The sequence below is a fragment of the Vicia villosa genome, linkage group LG1, assembly GCF_029867415.1.
Source record: "Vicia villosa cultivar HV-30 ecotype Madison, WI linkage group LG1, Vvil1.0, whole genome shotgun sequence".
In the NCBI taxonomy this organism is placed as follows: domain Eukaryota; kingdom Viridiplantae; phylum Streptophyta; class Magnoliopsida; order Fabales; family Fabaceae; genus Vicia; species Vicia villosa.
The window spans coordinates 154,914,320-154,932,252 of NC_081180.1; the positions used below are offsets into that span (position 1 = coordinate 154,914,320).

Below are 17,933 nucleotides of genomic sequence, written 5' to 3' on the forward strand. Positions count from 1 at the left end.
TAAGACTTAAAAAAACTACTACGAAACTTGTAACAGTTCAAATTTTCTAACATGATATAAATAATCTAATGATCGAAATAAAAGAGTTGGAACAATCACAAATAAATCATCACATCTTGAACAATAACAAAATTATGAGAGCTTTGATGATAATTCAATGAAAGACAATCCAACTACCACTCATAGCATGAAGCCACTAGATAATCAGGATGACATTATTCTAGATTAATATGAATATCTTAATTCTTGGACTGGCATCCATATGCATGTATAAAACAATAAAGAACTAAGTAAAAGATCTTCCATATATTTTATCTTTCTTTCTATTCCACAAGCATTTCAAATTATATTGTTATGATGGTAAACAATAAAGAACTAAGTAAAAGAACAATTAAGTGCAAATACTTTTAAGTAATAGAATCCTGCACAACAACACTATTCTACTGCTCATATTGCTGCACCCACATTCTCCCATGCCGCATATTGATTCAAATGGTGCAGAATCATTTGCTCTTATAAAAATTCAACATCTAGCCTTCTATAGACAAGTAAACCCTAGCTAAAGATTGCCTCTGCAGAGAATGAACTCAAGTACGCTGATCAATTCGACCTTAACTAAATTAATTAACCACTCAAGTCCAACCACTCGATTTTATATATTTTAATTTTATTAGTACTAAACTAATTTTCTAAATATATTAATCTTTTCCAAAGTGTTTTTCAACAACAAAAGAACCCCGCACAATGCACAACAGCATACTTGCTAGTTTTTTTTATAGATTTTGAAATTCTACAACAACTTACATTTTCACATGTAATTTACATGAGAAAATCAATGTAACTTACATGTGAAAATCAATATATCATGAATCCGAAAATGGCCATGATATAGAAACCATTCCTTTCTTGCTTTGACTCTTCAATACTTAACCAAGAGCAAAAGGAAAGGGTGAAAAAGTTTACTTTAAGTTATCTAACAAAAATTACAAATCCCGAAAATATGTAAAGTATGACACCTAGCTCACTGACCGACTCCAGTAATGTTCTCCTCAGGTAAGTAACCAGATCCAGTACCATTCACAGTGTGAGCACGGTCAAACTGGAAGACCCTAAGCTTTCCTTCCTACAATCACCACGAGCAACGGGTTACCAATCAGTTAAAGAAGTGAAAGTTTTCAGTTTGCATTCAAAAGCATACCTTGGTTCCATAGACAAGCCCTCCCCCAGGAAAAGGATGAAAACATGCCACATTGACCTCATCCTCTGCACTAGGAAGCACCCTGACAAGTTCCATATTTGACACTCTATATACCTAAAACACAAACAAATTCAAAGGTAAACAATTTTAATTACAATGGAGACATGAATATATTTGAGACAAGGAGTATATTATTATTTATATCACAATGAAGTGCAGCTCAGATGATAAGATAAATTTAGATTGAGAAAAAGAAAAGTGTTTTACCTCTAAAACTGTATATATTGGTAATGTTGTTTCTCCATCAATGACAATGCTTGTAAGAAGAGAGCCGTGACGTCGACCATAGGCAAGCAGAATATGCTCAGATGTAGGTGAGAACTACATTTAAAATAATAGTTGAACAAATTTAATCCACCAAGAAAAGGATTTATTTGATTATTGCTGCTCAAGTGAAATGCAACTGTAGTAGCTACTAGTAATATTTAAATGACCCATGCAACAAGACAAAAATAGATAAGTGGGCTATTAGGATGCATGTGATAGCAACTATAGCACCAACGGATTTACTTCTTGTTTGTGTAATAGAAACTAGGCGAAAAGGAATCTCTCTCTTTCTCTCCCCGTGAACGAGAGATCATAGAAAAGAGAAATAAGAGAAGAAATGATTCATCAAGTAAATATTGAAAAAAACATGCAAATGTGTGCACATGCCAAGTAAAAATAGAATTATGATTAAGAGAGTATATGATTAAAAAGGAGAAAACAACTTGTTGTAATATTGTGATGAAAAGAGTACAAAGTATACATTACCTAGCACCTACAATTTCAAAAAAAATTACAGTAATAACTGGCTTTTCTTAAAATATAAATTAAATAGCTTTCAATAACAATATACTTGTTTCAAAAAACAATAATATATTTAAAACTTGATTATTTTAAGTTTGCAAAGTACATCAACCACATGATAAAGTAATTAACTAACCTGAATTGAAGTCAGGCAATGAGCAGCTCTAATTGCTCGCGATGCAAGCACTGATCCAAATCTGTTAAAAAGAAATGTAGATTACAGAGACTTAGACTGACATGCTTGACTCTAGTGCATCTGAGAGGGATAACTAAATTATTAGCAGAAATTGTTGAAGGAAGGAGTCATACGTTGATTTCTCCAGGGAATATATCCGGAGCTCATACATTACTTGATGTGCTGAGATTGGATGTCGAGTTGGTGATGTTGGAACTCCAGACTCCTGGTGTACATGAGTATGCAATCCTGGATCAGCTTCTATATGAGGGTGCATACAAGCAACACAGGCGGCTAAAAATCTACCACATGGTGAAAAATGGGCACCCATTTCACTGCAAACAAAATGTAAACTCAAAATCTAAATGCAATTGAGTATAGTTCCACAAAGTCACTCCAAACATTTATATAAAAAAAACATTAATGTTAAGCGATTTCCATCAAGTAATCGGTCTGTGTTCATTCACAAGAAGAAAGAAAAACATTCAATCTATGAAGCACGAATACTTCAAAAACTAGGCCGTATCGAATCCGATACGGCGCCAATACGAATCGAAGGAGTATCCGGATTTATTTATTTTAAAAAATAAATAAATAAATTCCGATACAGAAGCGATACGGAAGCAATACGTCTCTGATACGTCAGGATACGTGACTTCTCAATTCTAAGAGTTTTTTATTTTATTTTAATGACTCTTTATTCTTTTTAATGGTCATTTTTAATACCCTATTTAATTCCTCGTTTAATTTCTCATAATTTATTACTATCAATTTTCAATATTTTAAATTTAATTCATATTAATTATAACTTCCGTTTCTTTTACGTATCATTCCTTTTAATTTTTACAAGAAAGTTCTAGTTTCAATATTATACCTTGCAACCTCTTTCTCTACAACGATTAATTTCTTCTTCTTCATAATGCCTTCACATTTTTTCATGAAGAACGTCATTTTTAGTATAATATAGGTATCACTTTAATATTTTCCAGCAACATAGTAATGTATTAAAAATTCCATTGAATTTGGTTTTGTTAGACTATAATTTAACTAAATATATAATTCTAATTTTTATATAAGTATCTTAAACGTATTGTATCTTATAGTTTTCAATTAGTAACGTATCACCATATCGGATATGTATCGTATCCGATACTCGTATCGTGTCCGTGCTTCATTGCATTCAATTCACATTATGCATGCAAAAGCAAGCAAATTAACAATAACACTAACAATCACATGCTAGAGCAGATATGATAGGCTCATAATTTCAGAAGGTACCTGCATAAGACGACATGTGGTATAGTTAGACAGCATCTTTGTAGGGGGGTGCAAGCATTTTTTAAGTCATATGACCATACTTTTAACTTAACAGTGCAAGGTAACTCTGCAGAAGCAGCGGCGGCCACTGATGTTGCAAGTTCTGCCTGGATTCGACTTATAATGGTTTGGCTATCTAACCCATCGTGCGGCCCATTAATATATGGAACAAGATTGCCAGAATCAGATACAGGTACGCGACGGGTTATTGAAAATCGACCCTGTAAACCTGGTGGTATGCTGATGCCACTATGCATTTCTGAAGGTGGCATTGCTACTTCAACATCGCGCGGTGCATTAATAGATGGAACAAGATTTCCAGAATCAGATACAGGTACACGGCGGGTTATTGAAAATCGACCTTGTAAACCTGGTGGTATGCTGATGCCGTTAGGCATTTCTGAAGGTGGCATTGCTACCCCAACATTACTAGTGGACAGATTAGAATGCATAGTGGAAGAACCAATCTGTTGAGGAAGGCTGTCATCACTGCCTCTAATGTGAGGAAGCATTGAGGGAACACCAACTTGGCTTTGACCTATTAACCATCCTTGCAGAAAAGGCAACTCCCATCCACTTGAATCTCGTGAAGGAACAATTTGAGGAAATTGACCAGGCTCAAAGAGATCCTCGGGTTTTACAACATGCCTCGATGGGTCATGTAGCGTCCCCCCTTCAAGAGAATGGACATGATCAGGGTTTTCGTGATGAATTTCTTCAGCTGGTTCTGGTTCTGGTTCATAAGTCGCTGTACCACCCATTGTGAGGTTATTGATGCCAATTCTCGTTTGATTAGGTAAAGTAGTATGGACATTATATTCTGCATCAGTTTGAGAGTTAGTGGATATCTCGGAGTTTGACAAACGAGTTTGATATTGCTCGGTTGGGTTTGTGTCCGTTTGAAACTGAACTACAGAAGTTGACTGAGCCTGCATGCTACTTGAACCAACATCATTACTAGCATGCTGTAGTTCTACTCTTGACTCATTTACAGTATATGAAGGCCTGGAGAATAGAGGTAATGATACATTGGGTGGTTCACTTGACATATTGATATGCACTCTGGAATTAACATTTGTGACAAAAACAGCTGGTGGAGGATATTGTAAGTAACCATGAGATGTTGCCTCCGTCATTGAGGAATCGGAAGAGTCAAGATCATTAACCTGCCCATCACACCAAATAAGGTAACAAAAAAGAAAATCCATAAAAGTAATACTTTTATAGCACATGCAGCCAGTTAATTTAAAACAAGTCAGTTCACTCACCTGAGCAGTTAAAAGATATGGTGCACCATGCGGGTGAAAATGCACTGCCCGTAGTGAGCGCCTTGTCTTCAGCACAAAAACTGGTGAAGTTGATTCCCCTCCATTTTTATAGTGCCACATGTACAACTGACAGTATTCGAAATCACAATGAACAAGATTTAAAAAAACATAGAACAAGCCACTAAAGGTTATAAACATGGTAGGTTCTCGGAAAAAATACGACACTATATTGTTACCTTGTGGCCTGATGCAACAGCAATTATTTCCCCACTGGCATGGAAAGCAAGAGATGCAATAGGGCGATCTGAGATGCAAGCAAGAGAAGAAGAACAAACAAGTTTAGTAATAATGTCAGATGTGATTAAGAAAATAAAAGGGGAGATGAGCAGTGTAGTTACTGAAATAGTGAGATAGAATCCACTCTGATGTGCTAGCATCCCATAAACGAACTTCTTGGTCCAAGCTTCCGCTAGCAAGTATCTGTTGCTGCAATGGATGGAACCTAACCTGTAGCCAATTAACACATTATTCTAAGTGGAATATGTATAATAAAAAAACACTTTCTAGAATGCAAAATGTTTGAAGGGAAGAGACGTTAGAATATCTAGAGAATGTGTCATAATATGATTATTGTATCTTAAAATATTTGAGTATCACATGTGAACAAAAGGTCCTATCTAATAGAAGGAGATTGTATTGTTGATAAAAAAACAGAAGAGAAATAAAGAAGATTAAGAACATATACTCCCATCCCAGCCATGGTAAACTCATATGCCTCCAACTTATGAGCAGATATTGATACAGAAAAGGCAAATAAACTTAAAAACTATTTCTGCCAGAAAAGTTGCATTGTCCTCGAGACAAAAGAAAGGAAACTGATTTCAGGTGCTGTCATTTTTTTCCAAAGTTGCTTCCTTGGCATACTTGGACATATACACAAGATGAGCCAATTAGCAATAACTTTACCGAACACTATAATTTCACATCTAGTAAGGAGAATGATAGAACCACTACTATTGGGCCTGTTACTAATGAAAGGCCCAATCCTGCTGTTTGGAGAGTATACGTGCGCAGGGGTAAGAAAGTGGGGAATAATTCTGTTAGTGACGTGGCAAAGGAAATCCCTGATTCTTAGGGAGTTTGTTAGTAGTGAGAGATATAGGGAGGAGGGGAGTGTTGGTTAGAGGCACGCACGATTATTGTTATTATTGTACTAGGAGATTGTATTCTCTGGAGGAGCTCTGCTCTGGTTATACACTATCACTATTTCCTTTCCTTCCATTAATACAAAAACTACATTTCACATTCCTTTACACTGTTTTATTCATTCTTTTTTTCTGAGTTCTATCATTGGTCCGACCTACCGGATCTTCGAGAGGTACCAGTGATTTCTTGTCTTCTACATGCCACCTAAGTTGTCAGATCGAATGGAAACAGTAGAAGAAAGGCTCTCGGCGGTGGAGAAATCTGTGCGTCAGGAGTTGAAAGATTTTCGTGAGATGATGATGCAGGAGTTTCGTGATACCATGATGAGTGAGTTCACGAAACTGTGGGAGCGACAACCTATGGGGACGGTGGAACGGCCTACGTTCTCGGAGGAGTCTGCGGCAGAGTATAAGATGGCGGTGAAGAAGGTGGAGTTACCATCGTTTGATGGTGATGATCCTGTGGGTTGGGTCACGCGTGCTGAGACGTATTTTGAAGTTCAGGGTACATCGGAGGAGGTGAAGGTCAGATTGGCAAAGCTAAGCATGGAAGGAGCAACAATCCACTGGTTCAATTTGTTGAGGGAGACGGAGGAGGATTTGACGTGGTTGAAGCTAAAACAAGCCTTAATCGAGAGATATGGGGGAAGACAGAGCGATAACCCTTTTGAGGAAATGAAGGATTTACAACAGACTGGAACGGTTGACGAATACATCACCACCTTTGAGTATGTTTCGTCGCAGGTAGGGAGGTTACCGGAGGAACAGTACCTGGGGTATTTCATGGGAGGACTCAAAACAGATATTCGTTTGAGGGTTCGAACATTGAATCCACGTTCACGAGTTCAGGCGATGAAGATCGCTCGTGATGTGGAGACGGAGATGCGTGGGTCGTTGTTGCCAAGAGGTGCTGGTGGGTCCCGTAATTGGAAGGGGAATGGGTCAGGAGGATATGGGCTTAGTTGGAAAACAGGTTCTGGGTCTCAACATAACCCAGGTTCGACCCGAGTGGGAAATGGGTCTACTAATTATTCCACTGGATCGGTGCAAAGTAAAACGGGTTCTTCACCATCTAACCCGAGTGGGAATGCGAATGCAAACACCAGCACAGCCAAATCACGGGGTGACGAAGGAAGGAGATATGGAGGAGAACGCAACCGTGGCCTCAAGCACTTGCCGTATTCTGAGTTGATGGAGCGAAGAGCACAAGGGTTGTGTTTCCGATGTGGAGAAAAGTATCATCCTCTTCATCAATGTGCTGAGAAACAACTCAGGTTGGTGATTTTGGGAGATGATGAAATGATTAATGAGGAAGGTGAGGTGATAGCCATCGAAGTTAAGGAAGACGAGGAAGAGGTGCTAGATTGCAACTCTATGGGGCTATTTGGTATTACCGAAACAGACATTAAATCGAACAATACCCCTCCCACCACTCTGCGCCTCCAAGGAAGCTTGAAGGGGGTCTCAATTGTGATTCTAATTGACAGCGGTGCGAGTCACAATTTTGTCTCACCTCATGTGGCCACTGCATTAGGGTTAAATGTTGAGCAAGGAAGATCGATGGGAGTGAAGTTGGGTGACGGTCACAGAGTATCGACAAGAGGAAGATGTAGAAAATTGGAGGTGTGTTTGAATGACTTTACCACCAGTGTTGATGCTTATGTCCTTGAATTGGGTGACCTAGATATGATTTTGGGGGTAACTTGGTTGCAAAGGTTTGGAAAAGTAACCTTTGACTGGGAGAAAATGACCATTAGTTTTTTATGGGAAGGAAAAAGGGTGGAATTACATGGTCAATTCTTCACTGCCAAAGATGTGTCAACCAACAACATATCTCATGCAACAATGGACTCCTTGCACAGTTTGTTAGAAGAAGAAGTGGTACCAACAGATGAAGTACAAGAACTGACCGATGTACAAAAGCAGGAGCTTAATGAATTGTTGAGCAAATTTAAGGGAGTTTTCAAAGAAAATATAGGGCTACCACCTAAACGAGAAATTAATCATGCCATTGAGTTACAAAAGGATACAGGACCAGTAAGCGTAAGACCGTATCGTTACCCTCATCACCACAAAGAGGAGATCGAAAAACAAGTTCGGAGTATGTTGAGCCAAGGTATCATTCGAAACAGTTCAAGTGCATTTTCAAGCCCTGTCATTCTAGTAAAAAAGAAAGATGGTTCATGGAGGATGTGTATTGATTATAGGGAGTTGAATAAAGTCACAGTTCCTGATCGCTACCCTATACCGGTGGTGGATGAATTGCTAGATGAGTTGCATGGAACCGAGTATTTCTCTAAACTTGACTTGAAATCCGGTTATCACCAAATCAGAGTGAAGGAAGAAGACGTGCAAAAAACGGCTTTTCGGACGCATGAAGGACACTATGAGTTTTTAGTAATGCCATTTGGATTGACAAACGCCCCTGCGACCTTCCAATCCACCATGAATCAGATTTTCAAGCCATATCTTCGCAAGTTTGTTTTAGTTTTCTTTGACGACATTCTAGTATATAGTAAGGGGTGGAAGGAACATTTAGCACACTTGTCCCAAGTATTAGAGGTTTTGCAACACCATTGTTTTGTAGTTAACCAAAAGAAGTGCAATTTTGCTAGTAGGAAGGTTGAATATTTGGGGCATGTAATATCTGAACAGGGGGTGGCAGTGGACCCAGCAAAAATTAATAGCATTTTGGAGTGGCCAGTTCCTCATAATGTCAAAGGGGTGAGAGGTTTTTTGGGGCTGACGGGGTATTATCGGAAATTCATTGTTGGTTATGGTAAAATAGCTAAACCGTTAACAGAGCTAACCAAGAAAGAAGGGTTTCATTGGGGACTAGAAGAGTTGAAGGCATTTGAGAATCTAAAAAGGGTTATGATCCAAGCTCCAGTTTTAACCCTTCCGGATTTTGCACAATCCTTCGAGATTGAGTGTGATGCGTCCGGGAGAGGAATAGGCGCGGTACTGATGCAAAAAAAGAAACCCATAGCCTATTTCAGCAAAGCCTTATCTAAGAATAATTTGAGTAAGTCGGCGTATGAGAAGGAGTTGATGGCATTAGTGTTGGCTGTTCAACATTGGCGTCCTTATTTGTTGGGAAGGAAATTTGTGGTGTATTCTGATCAAAAAAGTTTACGACACTTGCTACAACAACGTATTACTACAGCTGATCAACAGAATTGGATAGCCAAACTATTAGGCTATCATTTTGAGGTAGTGTACAAACCCGGGCCAGAAAATAAAGCTGCTGATGCTCTTTCAAGAATGCACGAAGAAGTGGAACTAAAGGGAATAGTGTCATTCCCAATATGTATGCAGGAACAACAAATCCAACATGAAGTAAGGAATGATCCTTATTTAAAGAAAGTAATGGCTGATTTGCAATTGAAACCTACCTCCCAATCGGGTTTCCAATTGATCAAAGGGAGGTTGTTCTATCATGATAGGCTGGTGCTATCTGCCGAATCTGAATGTATACCTTTATTGTTGAAGGAGTTTCATTCGTCCAGTACCGGGGGTCATTCGGGTTTTTTGCGTACATATCGGAGATTAGCTGGTAACCTCTACTGGGTAGGAATGAGGAAGTCAGTTCAAACATTTGTACAGAGTTGTGACGTGTGCCAGCGTCAAAAGTATTCTGCGTCTTCACCCATGGGTTTGTTGCAGCCACTGCCAATTCCGGAGAGAGTTTGGGAGGACATCTCAATGGATTTTATAACTGGTCTTCCAAAATCAAAGGGGTATGAAGCTATTTTTGTAGTGGTGGATAGATTATCTAAGTATGGACATTTTATTCCCTTAAAGCATCCGTATACAGCAAGAAAGGTAGCTGAGATTTTTACCAAGGAGGTGGTGCGTCTCCATGGTGTTCCACAATCTATTGTTAGTGATCGTGACCCCTTATTTGTCAGCTTATTTTGGAAAGAGTTATTCCGTTTGCAGGGGACTATGTTGAGTATGAGTTCTTCCTATCATCCGGAGACGGATGGACAAACGGAGGTTGTAAATCGGTGCCTAGAAGCATATCTTCGTTGTTTTGCATCAGAACAACCGAAGGAGTGGTCACATTGGATTCCATGGGCTGAATTGTGGTATAATACCACATTTCATGTGTCTACGGGTACTACGCCATTTGAAACGGTGTATGGGAGAAAACCACCTACTGTGGTGAGATTTCTACAGGGAGAAACTAAGGTGGAGGCAGTGGCAGCTGAGCTGGTTGATCGGGATGAGGCTTTGCGTCAATTGAAGTATCATTTGATTCGGGCTCAAGAGCAGATGAAGAGGTACGCGGACAAGAAAAGAAAAGCTTATTCATTTGAGGTGGGTGAATGGGTATTCTTGAAGCTCCGACCCCATAGGCAACAAACAGTCTCTCGAAGGATTAATCAGAAACTTGCCCCTCGATACTTTGGACCTTTTCCTATCCAGAAGAAAATAGGAGCAGTATCATATAAGTTGAAATTGCCTGAAGGAAGCCGAGTACATGCAGTGTTTCATATATCTCAACTTAAGAAGGCTATTGGGGAGTATGCTGCTGAAACTCAACTACCGGAAGGGCTCGAGATAGAGCCAGAAGACTTGGAAGAACCTGAAGAACTGTTGGCTTCAAGGTCAATTACGAAAAATGGACAGCGGGTGCGACAATGGTTGGTGCGTTGGAAGGGAAGAGCTGTAGAAGACACCACTTGGGAGGATGAGTCGGTTTTAAAAAGTCAGTTCCCTTCTCTCAGCCTTGAGGACAAGGCTGTTGTTTCTGGGGAACGTAATGATAGAACCACTACTATTGGGCCTGTTACTAATGAAAGGCCCAATCCTGCTGTTTGGAGAGTATACGTGCGCAGGGGTAAGAAAGTGGGGAATAATTCTGTTAGTGACGTGGCAAAGGAAATCCCTGATTCTTAGGGAGTTTGTTAGTAGTGAGAGATATAGGGAGGAGGGGAGTGTTGGTTAGAGGCACGCACGATTATTGTTATTATTGTACTAGGAGATTGTATTCTCTGGAGGAGCTCTGCTCTGGTTATACACTATCACTATTTCCTTTCCTTCCATTAATACAAAAACTACATTTCACATTCCTTTACACTGTTTTATTCATTCTTTTTTTCTGAGTTCTATCAGAGAATTTAAAGGTCAATTTGGTATCGATCTACAATTTCTATGGCTGAGCTGAAGGCAGAGTAGCTCCCGTTGATTGAATTCCTACGGTTATCTCAAGCTGAAAGCCCAGGAAACTAGGTGCAGCAGGGTTGTAGGTCGCTGCAACATCCTGCTAGCTAGCCATTACTTTGGGATGACAGGAGTCACTCACTTTAAACATTGATCCTTGAACTCAATATGGATCCTTCCCAACACTGGACAAAGAGGATTTAGATCACTGAATACAACTCTGGGAGGAGGAAGCAACATCACAATCCATCTCCCAGCAGGTGCCTTGAAGGGCCATCTAGTCATCTCCAGGATCATAGTGAGACCGTCGTACCACTAGGTAGAGATAGATTTTGTAGCTCGAAATACTGTTCAGGAATTCTAGGAGCATTTGATGCAAATCATCTCTAAAGCTTGTTGCTGAAGTAACGAGATCAGCAATTTTAATTATTTGAGTTTACCTTCTTAGCAACATTCAGCAACATGATAGACCTGCGGCATAGTGCAAGTACGGTGTCTATAACCAACAGAGGCGGAGCTACACTATATTGACGGGGTTCAATTGAATACTCTAAATCTTTTTTTTAAAATGCACATATACTTATATATTTTGCATTTTGAAACCCTGAATTCATTTTTTGCCCCATTGACCCAAGAGGCCTTGAATTGTTTTTTGGTTTTTTTTTTTTTTTGCATCTCCTATGCCATGATTCTAGATACACCAGATCACCAGTGTGGATTCCCCTTGACGATGACAGTACAACCATCTTAAATGAAGCTCATGGTTTTTGCCAAGGTCTCCAACCATTTTGTTCCCAGGTAGGTTTAAACTTCCCTGATCGAAGAACACATACATCCACCAACAAAATTGTTTTGCCCACTTAGATCTCCAAGTTATTACATCTTCTTGAGATAAAGACCTATTTACATCCCTTGATCTAACTCCAAACTCATTGGTTTTATCAATAAATAAATAATCAACAAGATAGAGCATCTCCTAGCAAAACCAAAGAGCATTTCTATGTTCCCTTTACAGCAATTTAGAGTTTGTAATGCACAAAACTATGACTGTGCTAAAATTTGAAACACAAGAGGGCATCAGGGCATATGCCTAACATGGTTCTGATGTTTTGTAACATTGGGCTTAGAAATTACAGGGACTAAAAAATATTATATAATTTGTGTTTCCTACTTCAAAGAAGTACTCATGGACTCATGCTAATAGAGTAGTAATAGAGTAGTGGTTAAATAATTTTCTATTGTGTGTGTCAATAGAATAGTGGGCAGAGTAGTGGAGGACATGTTCCACTACTACTGCTGAGCTGGCCCTAGCTATTAGTACCTTTGTCAGTATTTGTTCCTTTTGCTTGCCTTTATATAGCAAGCTTTCTGTATCACTCTAATCAAGAAATACTATGAATATTTCTCTCATCTTATCCATTTCAATTGTTTAACAAATTCTAACATGGTATCTTGAGCTTCTTTTCGATCCATGGAGTCCCTTTTTCTTTCCTCTCAAGTGAAACTTTCTCACCTTATATCTGTCAAACTTGATGACAAAAACTTCAAACAATGGAAACAACAAATAGATGGAGTTGTTCGTGGTCATCGTCTCCAAAGGTTCGTCACTGTTCCGGTGATTCCTTCTCCCTCTCCTTCAGATCCCGCATCTCATAGTGCCTTTCTGGAGTGGGAGCAACAGGATGCTCTCATATGCACCTGGCTTCTTTCCACCATCTCTGATTCTCTTCTTCCTAAACTTGTTGAGTGTAAACACGCGTGGCAAGTCTGGACAGAGGTGCACCGCTACTTCGACACCCTTCTTTCCACCCGAGCTCGTCAGCTGCGTTCTGAACTTCGTCGCCTCACCAAAGGTTCGCTCACGATTGAGGAGCTTCTGAAGCGTACTCGTGAGATTAGCGAGTCTCTTGTTTCGATTGGGGATCCTGTCCCTCTACGTAACCTAATCGAAATAGTTCTTGATTCCCTTCCTGAGGAATACGACTCCATTGTCGCCGCCGTCAACAGTAAGGATGAGCTAAGTTCCTTGGATGAACTTGAGTCGTCTTTACTTGCTCATGAGTCGCGCCTTGAGAAACATCGCAAAGCTGCTGTTGCGGAGCCAGTGACTGTGAATCTCACTCAATCAGCGTCGTCTTCTTCACCTGTTACTACTGCTCAAACTTCTACTGAAGGTTTTCCTCAGGGAACGAGTCACGTCACTGCCAATGCTGATAATCACAACTATAGCTCTCGTGGTGGTCGTTTTGGTCGCAGCAGTGGGCGTTTTGGTCGTGGTGGAGGACGTTTTGCCAAACAATCTTGTCAAATTTGTCACAGATCTGGACATGATGCTTCAGTTTGTTATCATCGTTACTCAAGTGGTGCTGGTTATCCTCAGCAAAGAGCTCCATTCAATCCATTTCATGTGGCTCCCCGTGCTATGTTTCCTGCTCAATTTGCTCATGGTTCTCTCAGAGCTGCTTCTCCTAGATCCACAGCACCACAGGCTTTCTTTGCAGGTAATGAAGCAAGCAACAGCAATCAGTGGTGGTATCCTGACTCAGGGGCTTCTCACCATGTTACTCCTGAAGCCTCAAATGTGTCTGATTCTTCTTCTGTGCCTGGAACCGAGCAAGTCTTCATAGGAAATGGCCAAGGTTTGTCTATCAATTCTGTTGGTTCCATGTCTTTTCCTCTACCACACAAACCTCACTTATCTCTCACCCTTAGGAACCTCTTACATGTACCACAAATTACCAAAAATCTCATGAGTGTGAGCAAATTTGCTCAAGACAATAATGTATTTTTTGAGTTTCATTCTAAATTCTGTGTTGTTAAATCTCAGGCTACTTCTGAAGTTCTGCTCAGTGGTCATGTTGGAGATGATGGCCTCTATAAGTTTCCTAATCCTGCTGCATCTCCAGTGTCAAAACCTTGTCCCAGTCTTAACTCTTGTAGTACTAGCAATAGGTTTATGTGCTCTCCTGCTATAAGCAGTTGTAATCCTTCAATTTATATGCCTAATGCTACACTTCTTTGTAATGATCCTTCTATTAATAAAACTACAAGTCTCTTTTCCAAATCTTCTCTTAATTCTGCAAATGCTAGCACTAATTTATCTTTATCTCATTCTAATAGTCCTACTGCTATAGCAACAAATCCTTATGTCCTGTGGCATACCAGATTAGGTCATCCTAATCATCATGCCCTTGTTGAAATCCTAAAACTTTGCAATCTTACTGTCCCTTCAAAACCTCCTACAGATATGTGTCATGCCTGCTGTGTTGGCAAATCTCACAGATTGCCTTCCTCTTTATCCACCACTGTCTATACCCATCCCTTTGAACTGGTTGTCTGTGATCTCTGGGGTCCAGCTCCTATGATATCCTCAAGTGGCTACACCTATTTTCTTACATGTGTAGATGCTTTCTCTAGGTTTGTTTGGGTCTTTCCCCTTAAACTGAAGTCTGACACTATGCTTCAGTTTATTCAATTTAAGAAAATGGTTGAGCTGCAGTTTAATTGTCCCATCAAGTGTGTTCAAACTGATGGAGGAGGGGAATTTAGACCCCTCACCAAATATCTAACCGATTTAGGAATTGGTCATAGATTCACATGTCCTCATACCCACCATCAAAATGGTCTTGTTGAACGCAAATATAGACACATTGTTGAGACTGGTCTCACTCTCTTAGCTCAGTCCACTCTTCCTTTAAAATATTGGGACCATGCTTTTGTTACTGCAGCCTACCTTATCAACAGAATTCCCAGCCCTACCCTTAACAATAACTCTCCCTACTTTAAACTACTCAACAAACCTCCTGACTATTCCACTCTCAAGGTTTTTGGTTGTGCTTGCTATCCTTTTCTGCGTCCCTACAATTCCCATAAGCTTGATTTTAGATCTCAACAATGTATTTTTCTAGGATATTCATCTTCTCACAAAGGTTACAAATGTTTAGCTTCCAATGGTCATATCTACATCTCTAAGGATGTTATTTTTCATGAAGCTCTGATACCATGTTAGAATTTGTTAAACAATTGAAATGGATAAGATGAGAGAAATATTCATAGTATTTCTTGATTAGAGTGATACAGAAAGCTTGCTATATAAAGGCAAGCAAAAGGAACAAATACTGACAAAGGTACTAATAGCTAGGGCCAGCTCAGCAGTAGTAGTGGAACATGTCCTCCACTACTCTGCCCACTATTCTATTGACACACACAATAGAAAATTATTTAACCACTACTCTATTATGTTTAACAAATTCTAACACATGCAATTATCCAAAAAGAGCTAAAGAAAGTCTAGGTTAAAGAAAAACTATTCAACAGCACACATTTTTCACTAACTTGACTCGGAAATTGCTAAAACGAAACTCACTTCACAAGCCATGGAAAATAAAACAGTATAAAATATACAATGGTAAAGCATAAAACTAATTTTACATGAGATATCTTAAACAAAAGGAAATGTATATTATAGAATTCACGAAGTAAACACTAACGGTCAAAATTGAGTAGCTGGTTAGTCCTTTGTTATCAAAAAAATCTATAAACTCCACTCATAAATTGTATCATCTTCTGAATATATCTCGTTGAACTTAATGGAAATATATTAATTCTATCGAGAGTTACTGTTTCTATTCCATTTCCTAGTACAGATAGGTTACCTGACTTCCTTTTACTAGGACAGGTATGTAACTCATAATGTAGCTCTACTATAGGAAAGTAGTAATAACATTAGTTAACTCATGCTCTACTGTACATTTATCATCAATAAGTAATATTCAAGAAAGTACTTTTCAAGTTGGTATCAAATCTCAACTCAAATTCAAGGAGATGTCGGTTATGAGCCCATCACACTCTCAAGGGGTATTGAGATATGATATAAAACTATTCACTTGGCTCATGACACGGTCTATAAGTTATAACCATACAAAAAGAAAATAAAAAGGATATAGACAAGAAGTTAAGCCAAGCTTACCACCCAAGGTGTCCTTCTGTGGCCAACTAATACCTTCAAGCAGTTTCCAGTTTCACAATCAATGATCTTTACTGTGTGGTCACCACTGCACATGTCAAACACACAAAATTTTGATCATAAAAGACCCTTCAAATTGGCAAAAGAGAAGAAAAGCCAATTACAACTTACTGTGTAGAGGCAAGCACTTTCCCGTCTTGACTAAATGCTGCTGCAATAGTAGACCGTGGAGGAGGCAATAAAGGGCAATATTTGGCAGACAAATGCCGCAATGACTCTGCCTCAACCCTGGCAATTACATTTAGTAATGTTAGTAATCGAATTTGTCTTTCCTAGAGAACGGAAACAAACTCCATGTCCTCAAAAGGCTTGGTTATTATTTAATATAAAATATACACTGAACTGAATAAAATTGTGTAAGTACCATGAGAGGAGACCGCATTTTGCATCTACCATTGCTTTATGATTGGAGCAACTAGATTTTGATTTAGAAGATTCTCCCCAGTGCCATTTTCGTACATGTTTGGTTCTAGGTGAAATCTCTCTTTGAGCTATCAAGCTAAAAACATTTCTACCACTGCCCAAATTTAAAAGAATCATCTTAGGAACATCGCTACAAAAAATATAACACTTCAAATTCACTATAAACAAGGAAGCGTGATCTGTTTAACGCCTTGGCTACAATAATGAATTAGAACTTCATTCTTTGAATAAGATATCTGATATCAACCAACAAAAGCAGCAGAAACATCAATTTTTAAAAAATAATAATAATTCACCCTGATCAGTCAACAGATTAAATACTCCATAAATTTACAAACTTTATCAAGTATTTATGGTTATTAAATCAGGTTATTTTTCTTTAGGGCCAAAAAAGTTGTTAGATAGATACTCAAAATTGATTTGGAAAAATATTTATGCATAACAGAAATCAAATTACTTTGACCTAATCCTCTAGCTAAGTTAAAACATACTGTGAATCATATATGTAGCTGGTGTTTGAATCAAATACTGTGAATTGAAGTTTATAATCAAATAGTTACAGGCCAGAATCTGAATTTCAAGTGCAACAAAAAAGGAAATTAAATATGGATAATGAGAAAGAGGGAAATTGAGACCTGGTGTTGGAATTATAGGAGGATGAGGGTTGATCATGACACGGAGGAGGAAGTTCCGTTGATTCCATGGAGAATTGGGATTGTAGAACAAGGATCAAATCTGAGAGGTTGGTTCTTGAATTTTTGAAGGAGCCGTTTTCGTTGTTTCAATTGTTACAGAAACGTATAGGGCAATTCGATCGGAAAATGCGAACTTTCTCTCTCTATCTCTTTTCCCCCTCTTTCTCTCTCTCTCTAAATATCTTCTATCTATATATTTGTCAAGAGATCAACGGAAGAAATGGGTCAAGAGGGAAAGAAAGTGAATAACTTGAAGAATCTATTTTGGGGTCAAAATTTAGTATTGAAAAGTTTTGGGGTTAAGTTACAATAAAGATAATGAGGCGTCAAGGCGAAGCATACTTGATGCATTTTTTACTTTGCATCGTGGTAGCAAAAATCACGATGAAAAACCACGCTAACAAAGAGAGTGTATTTATAATGTTAGCATTCAAACGCTTAATTAAAAAATTTAGATAGACGGAACTTGCAACTATATAATGAATTGTATCTTGGTGTGAGGTGGGATCACATTTATATAGGGTGACATTTAACACTATACCTAATGGAGGCGACACAAACACTAGGATGGACCCAACAGTTGAGATGGGAGCAGAGTCTTGCTTTAG

General features: G+C 38.8%; 1 protein-coding gene across 1 annotated transcript; it reads right to left on the reverse strand.

Annotated features, from left to right (window-relative positions):
• Window positions 1-744: 744 nt before the first annotated feature.
• LOC131644503 (uncharacterized) lies at window positions 745-17,540 on the reverse strand. The gene is made up of 13 exons (XM_058915021.1): window positions 17,266-17,540; window positions 16,572-16,724; window positions 16,319-16,435; window positions 16,151-16,235; window positions 5,206-5,314; window positions 5,044-5,111; window positions 4,808-4,933; window positions 3,501-4,705; window positions 2,357-2,557; window positions 2,184-2,244; window positions 1,466-1,579; window positions 1,199-1,312; window positions 745-1,123 (listed from the first exon to the last, which is right to left on the reverse strand). Exons 1-13 carry the CDS (start codon window positions 17,331-17,333, stop codon window positions 1,022-1,024), a joined length of 2,523 nt encoding a protein of 840 aa, XP_058771004.1. The 5' UTR covers window positions 17,334-17,540; the 3' UTR covers window positions 745-1,021.
• Between the last annotated feature and the right edge of the window lie 393 nt (window positions 17,541-17,933).

Coding starts and splice junctions, on each gene's coding strand:
- LOC131644503 (XM_058915021.1), bottom strand. CDS start 17,333: ATGGAATCAACGGAACTTCCTCCTCCGTGTCATGATCAACCCTCATCC. Junction 16,436..16,571: donor AAATGCGGTCTCCTCTCATG/GTACTTACACAA, acceptor TGTAATTGCCAG/GGTTGAGGCAGAGTCATTGC. Junction 5,315..16,150: donor ACAGAAGGACACCTTGGGTG/GTAAGCTTGGCT, acceptor AATTGGCTACAG/GTTAGGTTCCATCCATTGCA.